Source organism: Dama dama, chromosome 1, assembly GCF_033118175.1.
Source record: "Dama dama isolate Ldn47 chromosome 1, ASM3311817v1, whole genome shotgun sequence".
NCBI classification, from domain to species: Eukaryota; Metazoa; Chordata; class Mammalia; order Artiodactyla; family Cervidae; genus Dama; species Dama dama.
The window spans coordinates 63,893,272-63,909,485 of NC_083681.1; the positions used below are offsets into that span (position 1 = coordinate 63,893,272).

The window sequence follows — 16,214 nt, forward strand, 5'->3', positions numbered from 1 at the left end:
AGTTTTATTTTGAAAACTTTATGTCCACCTCTTAAGACTATTGGAGATGTCCTGGAGGGAGGGAGCTGTCACCCAGCTTAAAAAGAGTTTAAAAAAAAAAAAAGAGTTTCACTCTGGATTTTAGCAATAAAGATTCTATGATAAGACTGAGCGGGCTTTTTATGAAAGAAACATAATTAATTCTCCCAGGAAGATATTACTAGGAAAAGATGCTCATTCATCATGAAATTACTTGTCCTTACCATTTTTTAAAACTAGTATAAAAGTATTCTGGTGACAGTACAGTAGAATGTATGACAATGCCAGGCCCCTGAACTCCCCCACCCCCAAGTGCAGACTGGAAATACCCCCAGGAAAGCATTGGTCTAGGATAGGATCCCACTGTTGCAACTGCTCTCACGTCCCTCAAAATGCAACAGGTGTAGAACACCTGGATGAGGCTGTAGCAAAGTCCATCTCCCCCAGGGCGCTGGAAGAAAAACTGGGCTAACATTATTGTAAATCAACATGTGACTGAAGTAGAATCTGATCTCTTTTCTCTGAAAACCACCTTCTTGTCCCACACCTTTTTGATAACGAACAGTGAGTAAGAAAAGGCAAACTCCCCACCTGCGGAAGGTGGCTGCTGACATTTCCATTTTCTGTCCTTTGTAGACCCTTCCATCATGAACACCTGGAAAGAAGAAAACTATTTATACGACACCAACTATGGTAGCACAGTAGGTAACTAACTCCCCAACACTTAAGACCCCCTTTACATTCTGATTCTGTTTTTCTAAAAGCCAAAATTTTATGTCGTAAGGAGGGGGATCTTAATGCCCCTTATGTTTTCACTGCCACAGATTTATTGGACAGCAAAACTTTCTGCCGGGCCCAGATCTCCATGACAACCACTGGTCACCTTCCCATTGGTAAGTTGTCCTGACACCCAAGGCTGAGTGTACCTTATGCAAGTGCTTACTGAGAATTAATGAGAATTACCAATGCTCTGCATTTCCAGCTTTGCTGGAGTCTTTCCCAAAGAAGGTCTGGGAAAGGTTTATAAAAGAACTGCTTTTGAGTTCATGTTTATCTATTGAAAATGATCGGCAAACATGTGTCTAGGAAAAGTGTTTCCCTCCTGTGAAACCAAATCACTCTCTTGTGACAAGAAAAACTCTCTTTTCAATAAAAACTTACTTTTGTGAAATTATCTGATAAAATCATTAATAAATGGGTATATTTATGGGGGAGAAGGCTCTATTTAATTTTCAACAAGCTGTCTTTGGCTTTAGAAAAAGAATGTCTCACAGTGGAATCCAGAGGTCCGTGAACTTGGGAAGATGGTCTCTGGGTTGAAGGTGCAGCTGCTTAAAACTTCTAGAACCTTGGGAATCATGGGTCAGTTTTAAAGTCTGCACTTGAAGGTTCATCAGGACTATAGTTAATCAGACCACCTGCACATTATGAGTTATGTTCATATTAGTTGTGTTCAAGATTGGATGTATCCGAAGGCTATCCATGACTCAGTCAAAGTCACAGTGAGTGAGAGGGTGGGTCTGTTGGGAGTCTGGGAGAGGGGCTTTCAGGTTATTCCTCTCCATCCACTTACAAATAGGTCTATTGGTAGGAATGAGCACACTGGGAAGGTGAAGAGATGGTTTCTTGCCAACTCTTGATCTCATTGCAAACTTGTGGCTCTGTCTGGCTTTGTAAACTAGACCTTAGACCTGTTACAAGTGACTCTATCTTTTCCTGGAACTTAATTTGGGGGCAGCTTCAGAACTGGGATTTAAAAAGAGTGCTTGTGAAAGGCAAGAGTCAAACAACAACCCCTTCTCTCTCTCTCTCTCTCTCTTTTTTTTTTTTTTGGCTTTTGTTGAGTGTGTTGTTGAGAACTGAAAAAACGAAAGCTTTTGGTTTGAGGTTTTGTTTGGTTCAAGCCCCTTGATTGAGACAGGGCTGGGAGCCAGGGTAAATGCTTCTGGAATTGAGGTGAAGAGCGAAGGCCAGTTCATTTTTTTACTTCCCCCTCCCCCACGGTGGCCCATCGCATTATGTGTCACTCTAAATATTTGTTGAAATTAGGGAACTAGATCAAACACTGGAAACGTTCGGCAGTGGATTTGCCATTCTGGGGGAACTGAGCCAGTCAGAGTAAAATTTTGTTGCCACTCAGTCAAGACTAAGGTTTTCAGAGCTGAAGAAACCACCCCTGTCACCCTCTAACTTCCTGCCATACTTCCTAAGGTATTGCCTCCCTTGTCCTGAGTCTTTGGCTTAGGGCAGAAGATAGCAACTAAGAATGAAGTTGAACTAACCACTTCCCGAGCCTCAGGGGTGGTTAGCTCTCAAGGCACCTGGGAAACCAAAAGCAGTAATCACAGCTCTGCTGCCCTCACGCCAGGCGACCCTGCTCTCTTTTGCATCCTGACTTACCTGCTAGAATCTCAGAATCAATAGGAACCAATGTCTGTTTTCATGTTTGTGGGCTTCCCTGGTGGCTCAGGAATAAAGAATTCACCTGCCATGCAGGAGGCAGAGGAGACGTGAGTTCGATCCCTGGGTGGGGAAGATCCTCTGGAGGTAACAAAGAACTCACTACCTTCTGAGTTCACTTACTCTACTTTTGAATAGTCCCTCTTAAAATGAGCTTTATAAATCCATTCTCCTTCACACCTCTTGGTTCTTTTTTAAAAAGTTGATATGTTGTATTTTCATTTTTATTCAGTTCAAGAAATTTCCTTTCCTTTTTTCTGGTATGGGGCATGTGGGGATCTTAGTTCCCTGACCAGGGATTGAACCCATGCCGCTTGCTGTGGAAGCACCGAGTCATAACCACTGAATTGCCAGGGAAGTCCCTTCATTGATTCTTAATCTCTTTATCCTGGATTCCTATCCTGAAATTGTAACACAGGCTGAAAAAAGAGATAAGCCATTCAGGAGCTCTATCAGAATGATCACTTAATCAATTCAGTGTCTGGGTTGGTAAATTCTTTGGGGTAACAAGCCCTCCAGGTAGGATAGTTAATTACAGCCTTGTAAGGATCAATCCCTTTCAGAATAGTTTAGTCTCTACTGAATGGAACCAGGACCCCCCAACCCCCTCCCCACCCTGCTGCAACCCCCCAGCCCTGCCCCAAAGACCTGTCATTCGTCTGAGTCTTCTGATTTCCAGCTCCCATGAAATGGAAGGCAGTTAAGTATCTTTATGTGTTTTAATGCAAGTTACAAGCCACACTGAGGTGAGGCCACACATAAACTGATGCCCTCGCTGATAAACACAGGTGGGGAAGCGGGCCGTGTTTTGATTTCTCTGTCATCTGCTCATTTCATAAAATGGCTGCCGCCAGTGTTCCTGATCTGCCCGATAGTCCCCAAGCCAATCATGCCAACGCAGGCTTGATGTGTTTATTCACCGACTCGCTGAGCCTAGAGCGAGGGTGGCATGGTCTATTATAACACTGAAATTTGTATATCCCGTAAAGAAATGGCTCACAGCTGAATCATATGCAAATACTTCTAATCTTTGCTTCTCGTGAAGCAGCTTAGCTGAAGTCATGCTCTGGAACTCTTCATAAAGTTGTGCCTTGGTGCTGCCCGGGTCCAGACTGGACCTTGGCCTGAGGTGCCTGGAAGCAGAGCAGGAGAAAGCCAAGCTGGACAACTTCCTCAGAGCAAGCTATTATTTTATAAGGATGAGTCACTTAACCACACGGCTAACTTCAAAGGTTCTGACTTTTATTTGAGGGCCAGGGGAAGAGCCAGGGGGAGAGGCCATCGTATTAAGGTGAAGTTTCAGATCAAAAGATTTTAGTGCTGAGGCAGGTGGGTGATTCTACAGATTGACCCCCATGCACTGGGGACTGGAAGAAGAGGCTAGAAGAAATTCCAGTTTTTTTTTTTGCCTGTGGCTGCATATTCTTCCATACAATGATGGTCACATTTTTATTGAGGGCTTTTTTTTTTGGCTGAGGTTCTTCCTTAAGATGGATGGAGTCTAGCGTGGGTAAATAGTTGACATCTCAAAGAGAACATTTCCTTTTGGTGTAGCCGGTCTGGGGGTTCTTAATCTGGAATCCATGGACAGCTAGATGGCCCACAAACTCCTGAAATTGCTACAGAATTTCATGAGTGCACACACACATATGTGCCTTTTTCTGGGGAGAGGGTCCAAGGTTTCCAGTTTATTCATAAAGGTACTTTAATCTCCCAAAGTAATTGATTCTTGCATTACGTGTGTTTGCAACCCCTAAGTAAGGATTGAGGCCAATAAGCTGAGAGACACTTACACTTGGGTTTTCCTGACTTCAACCCTGGCTCTGAAATAATGGCCCTGCACCACTCCTGGATGCCATTTGAAAATAAGCTTTGCTTGTGGCCTGCTGGGTAAATGCCACTCTTTGTCTGCAGAACAACGTGGCCCTGTCAGAGTGATGCATCACTTGGAAACCGGGGTGGGTGCCAACCTGTCGCAATATTGTCACATCCTGATGGGATGTCGCAACCTCACTGTGAAACCTACAGAGAGGGAGAGTGGAGTCTCCTTGCATTTTCTGTGAATTTGTTTTTCCAGGTTTCAGAGAAATCTGAGTCAGGTGCAAACCCTCCTGCTGACATTGTTGTAGTGGGGAGGGAGTCGGTGGGGGGGAGTGGAGGGTGGCGGGGCATTTAACCACCAGAAAAAGAGGTTTCTCTTCTAACCAGATCTGATTAAAACTCTTTCATCCACCCCACCATGACTTTCAAGCTGCTGGGAGCTTCGAGTTGTGACAGTCTGGGTGCTCAGATAGGTGAATTCGTCTATGCACGTTGGGAAATACAGAATCATCAAATTGGAATGACTTCTCCCCACTGACTAGAGTATTGCAGAACTGAACCTGATTCTTGGCAGGGAAAGCATTTATGAAATCTGTTATGTGGCACCATCTTTGTAAATGGCATAGAATAGTCGTTATGAGTAAAACCTCTGGATCCTGCTAGTACTTTCCTCATAGGGTTATTGTGTGAATCACATAATGTGCTTCATGTAAAGTATTGACCGAGTGCTGGTATAAAGTAAGTGCTAAAGAAACAAGAGCTAGTCTTTACCATTTTCATAGGAGCTAGTGGTGTTCAAACCTTACTGAATAATCGACCACTCCTGCCAATCTCGAATGCTTGGATCCTCTTCCTTTGCCAGCAGTGCTGGTCTGATTAAAGTGCTCTTGAAAGCCACATGTGGGTCAGCAAACCCTAAGTTAGGGAACTCTGATGTAATGGCCACAGAAGAGATGTGCTATACTGGCCCAATTTCTTATTGGGATTGGCTACCACTTACGAGCAGTTCTGTATTCAAGTTGGCAGATTTTTGATGGTGGGATTTTTTTTTTTTTTTGGTAAGATCTGCTTTAGTTCTCCTGATACTGGACATGCCCACTGACATAAATACACACACACACACACACACACAGAGGCACACACACACACAGGAATACACACACACACTGCTAAGTCATTTAGTTTTGTTTTTAACAAGTTTTATTTCACAAATTTGCCTCTGTCATTTTCTCTTGTTGATAATTTCAAGGGTCACCATAATGAGTCATTTGTTAAACTAATTTGTGTTTCCACAGTCCACTGTGGCCCTCTGTGCTGAGCTCAGGCCAGTCAATGGCACCTTTGTCTGGCTGATTAAAATGTAACTTTGCATGCCAAAAAAGGCACTCCTTTGGCTTAAAAGTCATCTTTCTTTGTTTTAAATGTTTACATTTTGGTATTACATTAGAAAAAAAAACTGTTCGATGACCTAAATCCTTCAATGACTTCTTATCTCTCACAGAATAAAAACCAAAATCCTCAAAATATCCTATAATGCCTTAGTGATCTGAACATCACTGTTTCCCCTCTGCCCCTTGCTCACAGCCACACTGGCTTCCTTCTATTCTGTGCACATCAACCTCAGGGTCTTTGCACTTACTACTCTCAGGCATAGAAGGCTCTTCCACAAGTTCTCTGTGTGACTGTCTTCCTCACGCCCTTCTGGTCCCCTTATCAGTTCTTCTGTGACCACCTTATATTTAATTGCAAATTATTCCCATTCCCACATGTCTACCCTTTTTTTCTCACCCTGACATTTTTTTCTCTGGAGCACTTATCGTCTCTGCTCTGTTTTGTTCACAACCAACTACCTGAACAGTGCCAGGCATGTAGTAGGTGCTCAATAAATATTGGTGAAATGAATGGATGAATGAAGATGATAATTGTAGGAAATAGGGAAATGAAGCAGCTCTCCTTTTTTTCTCTTTAGCAGAGTCACCTGATATGAAAAAGGAGCAAGACCACCCCACAAAGCCCCACACAAAAAAGCACAGTAAGTTGGCTGGCTTTCAGTTGCCTCCTGGCCCTTCCTTTTGTACAAGTGGAGGGTTACTGGAGGCCACCAGTTTTAAGGCAAACACTGCCTCTTCCTGCTGCCTGCATTTCTTCACCTCAAATTGGGTGGGGTGTGAAAAGAGAGGCATCACTTCTTGGCCAAGCAACCCCCTCTGCAGTGGTTTCTCAAAGTAGAGTTTCAATGGCTATTTCCTCCTCACTCTGTTCTATTTGTTCTACCACCAAGACCTCTGTGAATGGGAACTTCTTATAGGCCTGGGGTGGACTATCCCCCTTTCTCCAGGGGTAAAAAAAGTGGGTGGGATGAGGAGAAAGGTGGGAAGAAACAGCTGAGGTGTATTCTTTTTTTCTTTTGCTGAATGTTGGCTTCTTACTTTTGTTGAGTTACTGTGCCAAGAGATATTGTTTATTCTTAAGCGTCAGCAGTGCTTTTGCGGAGCTGTATTTCCCCCAATAATAAAATCTTATGAAAGTGTATGAAATATCAGAGATGTAGAGTTGGTGGGGGAAAGAGATCAAGGTGGTATAATTTGGAAATTGTAGGGGTTGGACATCTTTGCTATCTTCTACTCCAGGTCATCCTGAAGGACTGAAGGAACACAGCCTCTCTAATTGGGGCTTGGGGAGGGAGTTTGTGTCACAAATCCTATGGGGATAGAATTGAATTTGGTTGCTAATGTCATTACAGTCGCTGTTTTATTTTCAGATTGACTCCCTCAACCCCTGTGAGACCCCACGGCAATATATTCTAGACCTAAGAGTTCTAGAACCCTGTGCATTTGGCTGACACACAATTGTTGGGTTGCAGCTGTCTAATTGGTTGAGGTTCTATTAATAAATAAAAGTGGTTGAGCATTGTTCTTCTGGGAAGTAACAGGCTGAAACGAATCCCCAGCAATCTGTTAACCATATTTTGAAGATACTCCCACTAGCCTAGGTGATCTAGACTGATTTTTTAAATTTGATTTTTTTATTGAAGTTAATTTACAATGTGTTAATTTCTGCAGTACTGCAAGGTGATTCAGTTATACATATATGTATATATCTATATACACATATTTTTTTATTATTTTATTTTTTACTGGAGGATATAGCTTTATAATATTGTGGTGGTCTCTGCTGTACATCAATGGGAATCAGTCATACATACACACACACACACACATACATATATCCCCTCCCTCTGCATCCTTTTTTAAAATATCTTTTCCACTATGGTTTATTTATAGGATATCAAATATAGTTCCCTGTGCCATACAGTAGGACCTTGTTGTTTATTCATTTTATCTATAACAGCTTACATCTGCTAACCCCAACCTCCCACTCCATCCATCCCCCAACCCCTTCCCCTTGACAACCACAAATCTGTTTTCTAGGTAAGACCTATTCTTTTGTCTTGACTTTGCCACTGATTTGCTGTGTGACCTTGGTTAAGTCAGTTAACTTCTCCATGCTTCAGCTTTCTGATTTGTAAAATTAAAAAACTGTGTTAGTTCATTCTTAAATACTCAATACTGCGATGTGGTGTCATAGGTGGGTAGCAAGGTACTGAGTATCTCTCACTTGATGGAAGATGTTTCAGCTCCAGGCTTCCTCGAGCTGTTCTTTGGTGTGACTTAAGCTGCCAATAAACTCTTTCTTTTCCACTTGGCCTCAGATCCGCGAGGGACTCACTTATGGGAATTCATCCGCGACATCCTGCTGAACCCAGACAAGAATCCAGGGTTAATCAAGTGGGAAGACCGGTCTGAGGGCATCTTCAGGTTCTTGAAATCAGAGGCTGTGGCCCAGCTATGGGGGAAAAAGAAAAACAACAGCAGCATGACCTACGAAAAACTCAGCCGAGCCATGAGGTTAGGAGTTTCACGTCTCCAAACATGAGAAGTCCACATGACCATTTATTCCCCCAGCCGTCTTAATTAGACCAGCCCCCTTATGCAATGTCTTTTGTTACAGATATTACTACAAAAGAGAAATTCTGGAACGTGTGGATGGCCGAAGACTGGTATATAAATTTGGCAAGAATGCACGTGGATGGAGGGAAAATGAAAACTGAAGCTGCTGACACCTTTGAACACAGAGCTAAACACCCCCCCAAATGATAACCAACCATGAAGTTCCCCGACGTAAATATTTCAAAGACTACTTTTTTCTGATATTTATGTACCACGAGGGGGAAAAAAAATACATCTACTTCTAACAGGAAGAAGGAACATGACAGTTGATAAAATTATTTTGTTACTTTTGAAGTATGTCCTATATGGGGAACAAACGTACACAGTTTTCTGTGAAATATGACGCTGTGTCTGGTTGTGATTTGTTTTTGACTCTATTGTGAAGTTCTTTTCTGCTGTAAGAAGGACAGTGTCTTGTGCTTCTTGCTAAGAGAAAGAAAAATAATCAGAGGGCATTAAATGTTTTTATATGCAAAATGATTTAGGAAAAGGTGACATGTCCTCCACACGTAAGCATTCACGTGGCCTCCTCAAGTGAGGTGGATGTAGTCGCCAGGATGAACTTCAGGGTCTCAGATTGATGGGATGAACCAGAAGGATGCTGGGATGTTTACCTTGACCTTCAGGAGTGAGTGAGTGGAGACTGAGGACTTCTGCAGTCCAGGCTGGACTGTAATCACTGCATAATCACATAACTTTTTTGTTTAAATCAGAGAAGAATAATGGTGCAAGGGGCTTTATACTCATTCAGGAATGATTTACCTGGTGTGAAGTCTATCTTCCCTCCTCCTTCTCAACTCATTGGTGAAAAACTTCAGTTGCCACCTCTGCTCACTTTTGGTTATTTAAGAGAAGGCCTGGCCTTGGTTATTTTTATATTAATTGCTTAAAAAAATCAGTGGGAAAAGGAGATGATGAGTTTTCTCTTGTATTCCCATTATCTGTGGTTTCAGAATTGGCACAATTGACATTTTTGGCTGAATTCTTCTTTGTTGTGTATTATTTTGGCTGTCATGTGTGTTTTGAGATGTTTAGCATATCTATGACCTCTACCTGCTATATGCCAATAGCACTGTGGTCATCAAAGTTGTGACAACCAGAAATGTTTCTAGACATTGCCAAATGTCCCCCAGTTTGGGTAGGTGTGGGGATTGCCTTTGACTGAGAACCACTGGTTTAGCCAGTCAAGATGAAGATGGTGATTTACTCTCAGAACAACAGCAACAATATCCCTGGAGTGAAGACTTTAAAGTCAACCTATTTTTCATTTTTAAAATGTTGGGACAATGGGTTGAAATTGCTAGAGGGACTTCTTTGCAGAACCCCAGATGAGAGCTGGAATTAGATAACTTAAACAAGAGCTAACAATGCAACACATTTTCAGTAGCATGACAAAACAGAGAAAAAATTATATTGTAGAAGGAAACACAGAAAAGAGAGAGGGAGACAGACAGAAAGAGGTTATTTCCAGGGAAATATATTTGCAGATATTGCTTCTTATAATCTTTCCTCTTTTGGATAACCTTCCTGTCTCATTTTAACTCTTTCCAAAGTGAATGATGTCTTGTCTAGATTGGGATCTAGGGGAATGTTAAAACAAACAAGCAAACAAAAAAAAGACTAAAGAAAGGAAGGATGAAAGAGAAAAACAGAAAACTCAGTTCAGGAGCTGTGGTCAGGAAGGAGTTAGAGACTTTCCTCAGTATCTGTAATTTGACAATGCTGAGTAGTACCTCTGGAGGTTACCAAGCCAGGCAGAAAGAAAAACAACTCAGTTGTACCTTCAGAAGGTCATTCATCTCACTAAGCTGTGCTCCAAGGTCACTGGCCATAATGGCTCTCATTATAAGGACAATGAGCAGCCCAAATCTGAGGCATTCCCACAAGAAAGACAAACCTTGCTCTCCAAGCAAGGCTATAGAACTGAGGCTTTCCCAGCAGTTGACCATACTTCCCACAGAAGAGATTAAACTTCCAGATATTTGAATTAATGTAAACATGTGAATGTTTGCATGTCTGTGTGTAGTTATTAAGAGACATCTGCTAATTTGCTCTCTGCTGTCCTCTGGCTTGGCCTGTTCATCATCTAAGCTGCCTGGATCATTCTCTGAGCTCTCCCTTCCTCAAAACTGTAAGTTTCTCATGTTCCTCCAAATTGGTCTTGGCTCTTTCTTCACCCTCTCTGTTGAAGAGCAACCCCTGCTAGGTAGTGAGTCTGGGGAGTACTGACTGGAACACTGCAGATAATTAGCAGATTGTGTTATTTGTTGAAAGTGACGGTTTCTTGGCACCTGGTTCCTACTTAAATAGGTTGGCGTATTAAGTTCTCAGCATATCTCTCTATTGTCTTGGCTTGAGCTTGATGCATTTTCTATGTGCTATTCGTGACTTGGAAAACGCAAGGTAATTGAGCCATGCCAACCAACTTGGGGTGTGAACAAAATCTTTCCCACCCCAGTGTTGCAAGGGAGAGCAAAATCTCAGCAACAAGCCAGCAGTAGGTGAAGCCCCCTTCTTTTGGTAACTCACAGCTTCTCACTTAAGAAGCTCTCATCTGAGCCAACACTCCTATGGTCACTACACATGGCCTCCTGAAACCCCTCTTACACTAAAGGCTTGGGCTCTTATTTTATTTTTTCATAGGAACCCGAGGAAGGAAATGTATTGCTAAGACTTTACTAGATTCAGATCATCTTGGGGCCTCTAGTTAATTGACTTGATGAAACCAGCAAAGCCCTGATTCCCAGTGACGTGCCTACAACTTCTGGAAGTTGCTTTCTGAGCAGCACAGACCAGGGCAGTGAGTTTTTCTTTGAAATGTGCTTGTTCTCCTTCAAACTCTCCTCTTGCTAGACTGTAAGCTCTGTGAGGGCAGGGATGATATCTTAGCAATACTGTTTTTTCAATACCTACATGAGATAGGTCCTTAGTAACTATATGATGAGTTAATGAATAAATGTCTTCTGGAAGACTCCTCGGATTGGGAGCCCATATCCATAATCGTGATGTAAATTGTTTCTTTACTGGACAAAGAGCACAACAGCCAAAACTTCAAGGACTTACTATCTGTCAGATGAATATTTTACTGTGAGATTCTTTACTTTGCCTTCCTACCTGAGCTGAAATAAAACCAAAACAGGTTATTTGGTTCTGCAAATCAACCTATGTTGTGTGAGAATTCTGTCACCTCACTGGGAACTGTGAGAATTACCTGGTATAAGAGAAGCCAGTCGTGAACCTTGAACCTGTCTTAAACAATGAAGATTATGAATGTTTATATGATGTAAATTTCTATTTAAGTGTAAAACAGTTCTAAGTTTTAGTATTTGGGAGTTGGTTTGTATTTTTTTTTTCTTTTTGAAAAATATTGAGGGATCTTTTGATAAGGTTAGTCATGCACGTTAGATTTTAGTTTTGCAAGTGTGTTGCTTTTCAAATGTATAAAATATAGGAGAAGTTAAAATAGTAAGAGGGAAAGACAATTATATTATTCTTCTATCGTTAAAAAAAAAGTTGAGTGACCACCTGTGTGCACAGCATGGAACCATCTTTGGGAGGAGTCTGTCTAACCATATAGGGTGTAAGAGATGCTCCACAGGAGCCCACGGAATGGCTACTTCCTGTGTGAAAGAAAGTACGTGAGCTGACTTAGCCTCAGCACTGCTTCTCAGGATTCCATTTCTGGAATAGGAGAGAGAACATTGAATAAAAACATGTTGAGACTTGGTGTCGCAAACCACTGAAATGTGTAAGCCTTCACGAGTTTAGCTTAATTGGGATTAACCTTTCTGTAACTGTCTGCCTAATTCTTGCTTTTGTTCCCATCTGGCTTCTGGGTTGACATTTTTTGGGGAAGCAACCCTACTACCGCTATTTTTTTAACAATCAGAAACCTTGCCCTTGAAACTGTGTTAAATTCAAACTGAGTATTTCTGTTTTATGAAAGAATTATTTTTTTCAAAATAGTTTTTTTTTTTTGTTTGTTTGTTTGATGGGTCCCAGAAAACACTAATAAAAACTACAGAGACCAGCCTGTAACTGTGTGTTTCATGCTTCAACAAGCCATCCAGAACTGGGCTTAGAGGAATGCACTTAGTCTGTAGCAACACAACTTAGGCAGTTTCTGCATGTGTTTACTCAATAATCATTTACCGAGCATCTATTCCTACGTGCCAGGCATTGTCCTAGGCACTGAATTATGGCAGAAAATGAAAGAGACAAAAAAAATTCTGCTCTTGTGACATTTATGTTCTATTGGATGGAAACAGATGAGAAACAAAATATTGACAAACACAACATGGCATATCAGATGTGTCATCAAGAGATGTAGAGCAAGAAAGAGGAGTAGAGTATGCTGGCTATGTAGGGGTGATTGTGAGTTTTGGCAGGGTTAAGAAAGATGGAAGGAAAGGAACCGTGTAGATAGCTGGGGTGGGGAATGGTACCCTATTGGAGGCACCAGCAAATGCAAAGTTCCTGAGGTTCTTGACACCTGTTCCTGAGATGTCCAAAGAACAGGAAGATAGTCTGTTTGCAAGATAGACTCAGCAATCGTAGGAAATAACGTCAGAGAGCTTGGAGGCCATGCTGAAGGCTCTAGTTTGAGTGAGATGGGGAGCCAGAGAGGAATACCATGCTCCATTGCTGGTTTGAAAGGGTCTTTCTAGCTGTTTTGTTGAGGATAAATTGCAGGAAGCCATTCAATGCTTAGCGTACATTCCTAGTGAAGGATGAACAAAGGGAGGCAGAAAAGATCAGTCACATCCAGCTTTCCAATACCACACTTACAAATATTTCCAGGCAGGACATATGTTCTACCAGTTCATAGCATATTTCTCCTGGGGGCGTGGAGTCTTCAGTCCTTCACTTAAATTCATAAGTCACAATGAAAATAACTTGGGGAAGAACCAGTTGATCCCAGGAACTGGGATGTGTTCTTTGCATACATGATTGCATTTAATCTACATGCATCTTGTTATATATATAAATATTATCTCCAATTTTCAAATGAAGGAAATGAAGGTCAGAAAGGTTAAATGACTTTCTTAATGTCACACAGTTAGTAGTAATTGGTAGAACTGGCATTGTTCACCCAGATCTCTTTTTCCAAAAGTCCACATTCTTTTTTTTTTTTTTTTTTTTTTTTGCTGCACCAGGCAACTTGCAGGATCTTAGTTCCCTGACCAGGGACTTAACAGGGGCTAAGGGGGTGAGAGCACCGAGTCCTTGCCATTGGACCACCAGGGAATTCCCCCAAAGTCCATACTCATAACACTAACATTTCTTTAGTGTGTCAGAACACTAATGTTTTACACACACACACACACACACACACACACACACACACACGAGTTTCATGGTTAAAGACATTGAAGAAACAGTACTGAGTCAAATGATGTATTACAGAGTTATTTACTGTAGGCTTTTCCAGAGCCTTTGTGTTATGACATGCATTATGAATCTATAAGAGAGGTAAAAAAGCGTTCCCAATTCTCCAAGCCCAATTTGACAATGGAACTTTTTCATCAAAGAAGACTTCATGGAATCAGCACCCTCTGGAACACTCTTAGGGAAATGATGATCTCTTGAGATTACCTCTCTGAGCTACAAGAAGCAGTATTTTCATTTTCAGGCCAAATTAGTATGCTGATAATATTCAAGCACATCAAACTCAGCCCACTTAATATAAACTCCATTTTTTTCCATGAAGGAGAAATTCCCTCATTGCCTTGGGAATTATTTGCACTGACACATGTCTCAGTAATCATGAAGAGCTTGCGGAGTATCTCCTCTTTGGGAATCAGGAACTCTCCTGAATTTTAACTCTTTAGAAATATCTGTTTGTCCAAAATTATAGGTGCTAGCCACATGTGGTGATTACCATTTAAGTTACTTAAAATTATAGAAATGAAAATATAGCTTGTTAATTGCACTACCATATGTGTAGTCACATATGGTTAAAGGTTTCTCTATTGGATAAACAGATATAAAACATTTCCATAATCAAAGAACATTCCAATGGACAGCACAGCTCTAGAATCCGACTTGGGAGGATGGGGTAAGGGTGGAAAGGGGAAAGGGCAGAGAGCAAAACTAATCAACAGTGAAATAAGATCCACTAAGCCTTAGAAACCAGAGGTGACCCTGAATTCTAGAGAACAAAAAATTAATAAAGATCCAAAGCAAATATCTCTGTGTTTGCTGGAATGGTGACAGTTATCTACGAGTGCAAACAAGTTCCATGCTGTCAGTGGAGTCTTGGAGTGGGAGGAATTGACTATGCTTATCTCCAAATCCCACAAATACTTTATAGTTATTAATGTGAACATTCCAAGAATGTGGCTCTCTGGTCGAAAATTTTGGTATTGAGGAGATATCACTGAAATGGGAAGGGAAACGAAACGTCCAAAATAGGAATAGCTGGTATTGCCCACTGTTGGCTATAAATGTCATGAACACCATTTTCTTCCTACTTTTCAGGAATGACTTCTTGAGTGAGTAGTTGACCAATGGTGGTGGTGGTTTAGTCACTAAGTTGCAACCCCACGCACTGTAGCCTGCCAGGCTCCTCTGTCCGCAGGATTTCCCAGGCAAGGATACTGGAGTGGGTTGCCACTTCCTTCTCCAGGGGATCTTCCTGATCCGGGATTGAACCTGGGTTTCTTACCTTAGCAGGTGGATTCTTAACTGTTGAGCCACTAAGGAAGCCCAGTTGACCTATAGGCTATTTTCTTATGCCTCGATTCTCTTCTGTTAACCCATAATCTGGCCTCTGTTCATATCAAGTCACTGAAAATGCCCCGTGAAGATCATAGTCAAACTCATCCATACCTCGGGGACTTGGTTTCAGTTGTTCCCTTCACCTAAAATACACTTTTGGTGGCCTTGTGGTTGGCAGATTCCTAAAGCCACCTTTGTTAATCACGTGAGCTTCAGCTGCTCACCCACTGTCTCCATGACTTGCTATTGTACTATCCTCATTTTATCTTCTTTTCAGAACTATCACTGCTTGCAATTACATTTTTAGGTCATTATGTTACTCTTACAGTATTTGTATTCCCTGCTAGAATGGAAGCTTCAAGAGAGCAGGTATCTTGTCCACCACATTCACCAACATATTCCTAGCGTTAGGATGTGCCTAACATATGTATCTGGCTCAATGAATATTTGTTGAATAAATGAAGGACTTTTTTGGTTTCAAATTTCAAGACCTTTCTTTTGACTTCATGAGTTTTGATATTGCTGACCTCCCTCTCTACTTTGGAAAAGATCCATTTCCTTTGCTGCAACAGTTTTCTTCTCCTGCTTTCCTCATTCTTCAGTTCTTACTCTTCCCATCCTTCTAACGACATGTGTTCTCCAAGATAAAGTCCTTAGTCCTTACCCTCCTCTCTTTACATTCTCACCCTCAAAGCTTAGGCTCTTGAAAGCTCAGTTTAGAGACTTTGTGATGATATGAGGGATGAACAGGCTATTTTCTTTCTGGTCCTGGCTTCAACTCTAACTGGCTGGAGACTGCAATCATGTCATATAACTTCTCCATTCTTTAGTTTCTTACTTTCCTAAATGGAAATATACACTTAATTCCCAGCAGTGCTGTGGGAATGGAGTGGACAGAATCTAATATTTATGGAGGTTTTATACAGATAGGCACTGTGCTAAACACTTTGCATTTGTTTATTTATTTGTTTCTTTAAATCTTTGCTCATGAGATAGGTTCACTGTTATTTCCATCTTGTAGTTGAGGAAACTGAAGCTTAGAGAGGCAGAGAATCTTACCTGACTTCACCCTGCTAGTGTGTGGCAGAGCTGAGATTTGAACCTCTGCCTGAGTGGTAAAGAACCCACCTGCTAATGCAGGCAGATGTAAGAGACACCAGTTTGATCCCTGGATCAGAAAGATCC

General features: G+C 41.5%; 1 protein-coding gene across 4 annotated transcripts in view; it reads left to right on the forward strand.

Annotated features, from left to right (window-relative positions):
* EHF (ETS homologous factor) overlaps positions 1 to 8,619 on the forward strand; it is a 39,650-nt gene extending 31,031 nt beyond the window's left edge. For 2 of the 4 annotated variants that reach the window (XM_061151773.1, XM_061151791.1), the window contains 5 exons: positions 655 to 723; positions 843 to 911; positions 6,269 to 6,331; positions 8,012 to 8,207; positions 8,311 to 8,619. In XM_061151773.1, coding sequence (XP_061007756.1) covers positions 655 to 723; positions 843 to 911; positions 6,269 to 6,331; positions 8,012 to 8,207; positions 8,311 to 8,410 — 497 coding nt within the window. In that variant the 3' untranslated portion in view covers positions 8,411 to 8,619. The remainder of the gene's footprint in view (positions 1 to 654; positions 724 to 842; positions 912 to 6,268; positions 6,332 to 8,011; positions 8,208 to 8,310) is intronic. The other 2 variants (XM_061151783.1, XM_061151800.1) reach the window with 2 other exon arrangements.
* The last annotated feature ends 7,595 nt before the right edge of the window (positions 8,620 to 16,214 follow it).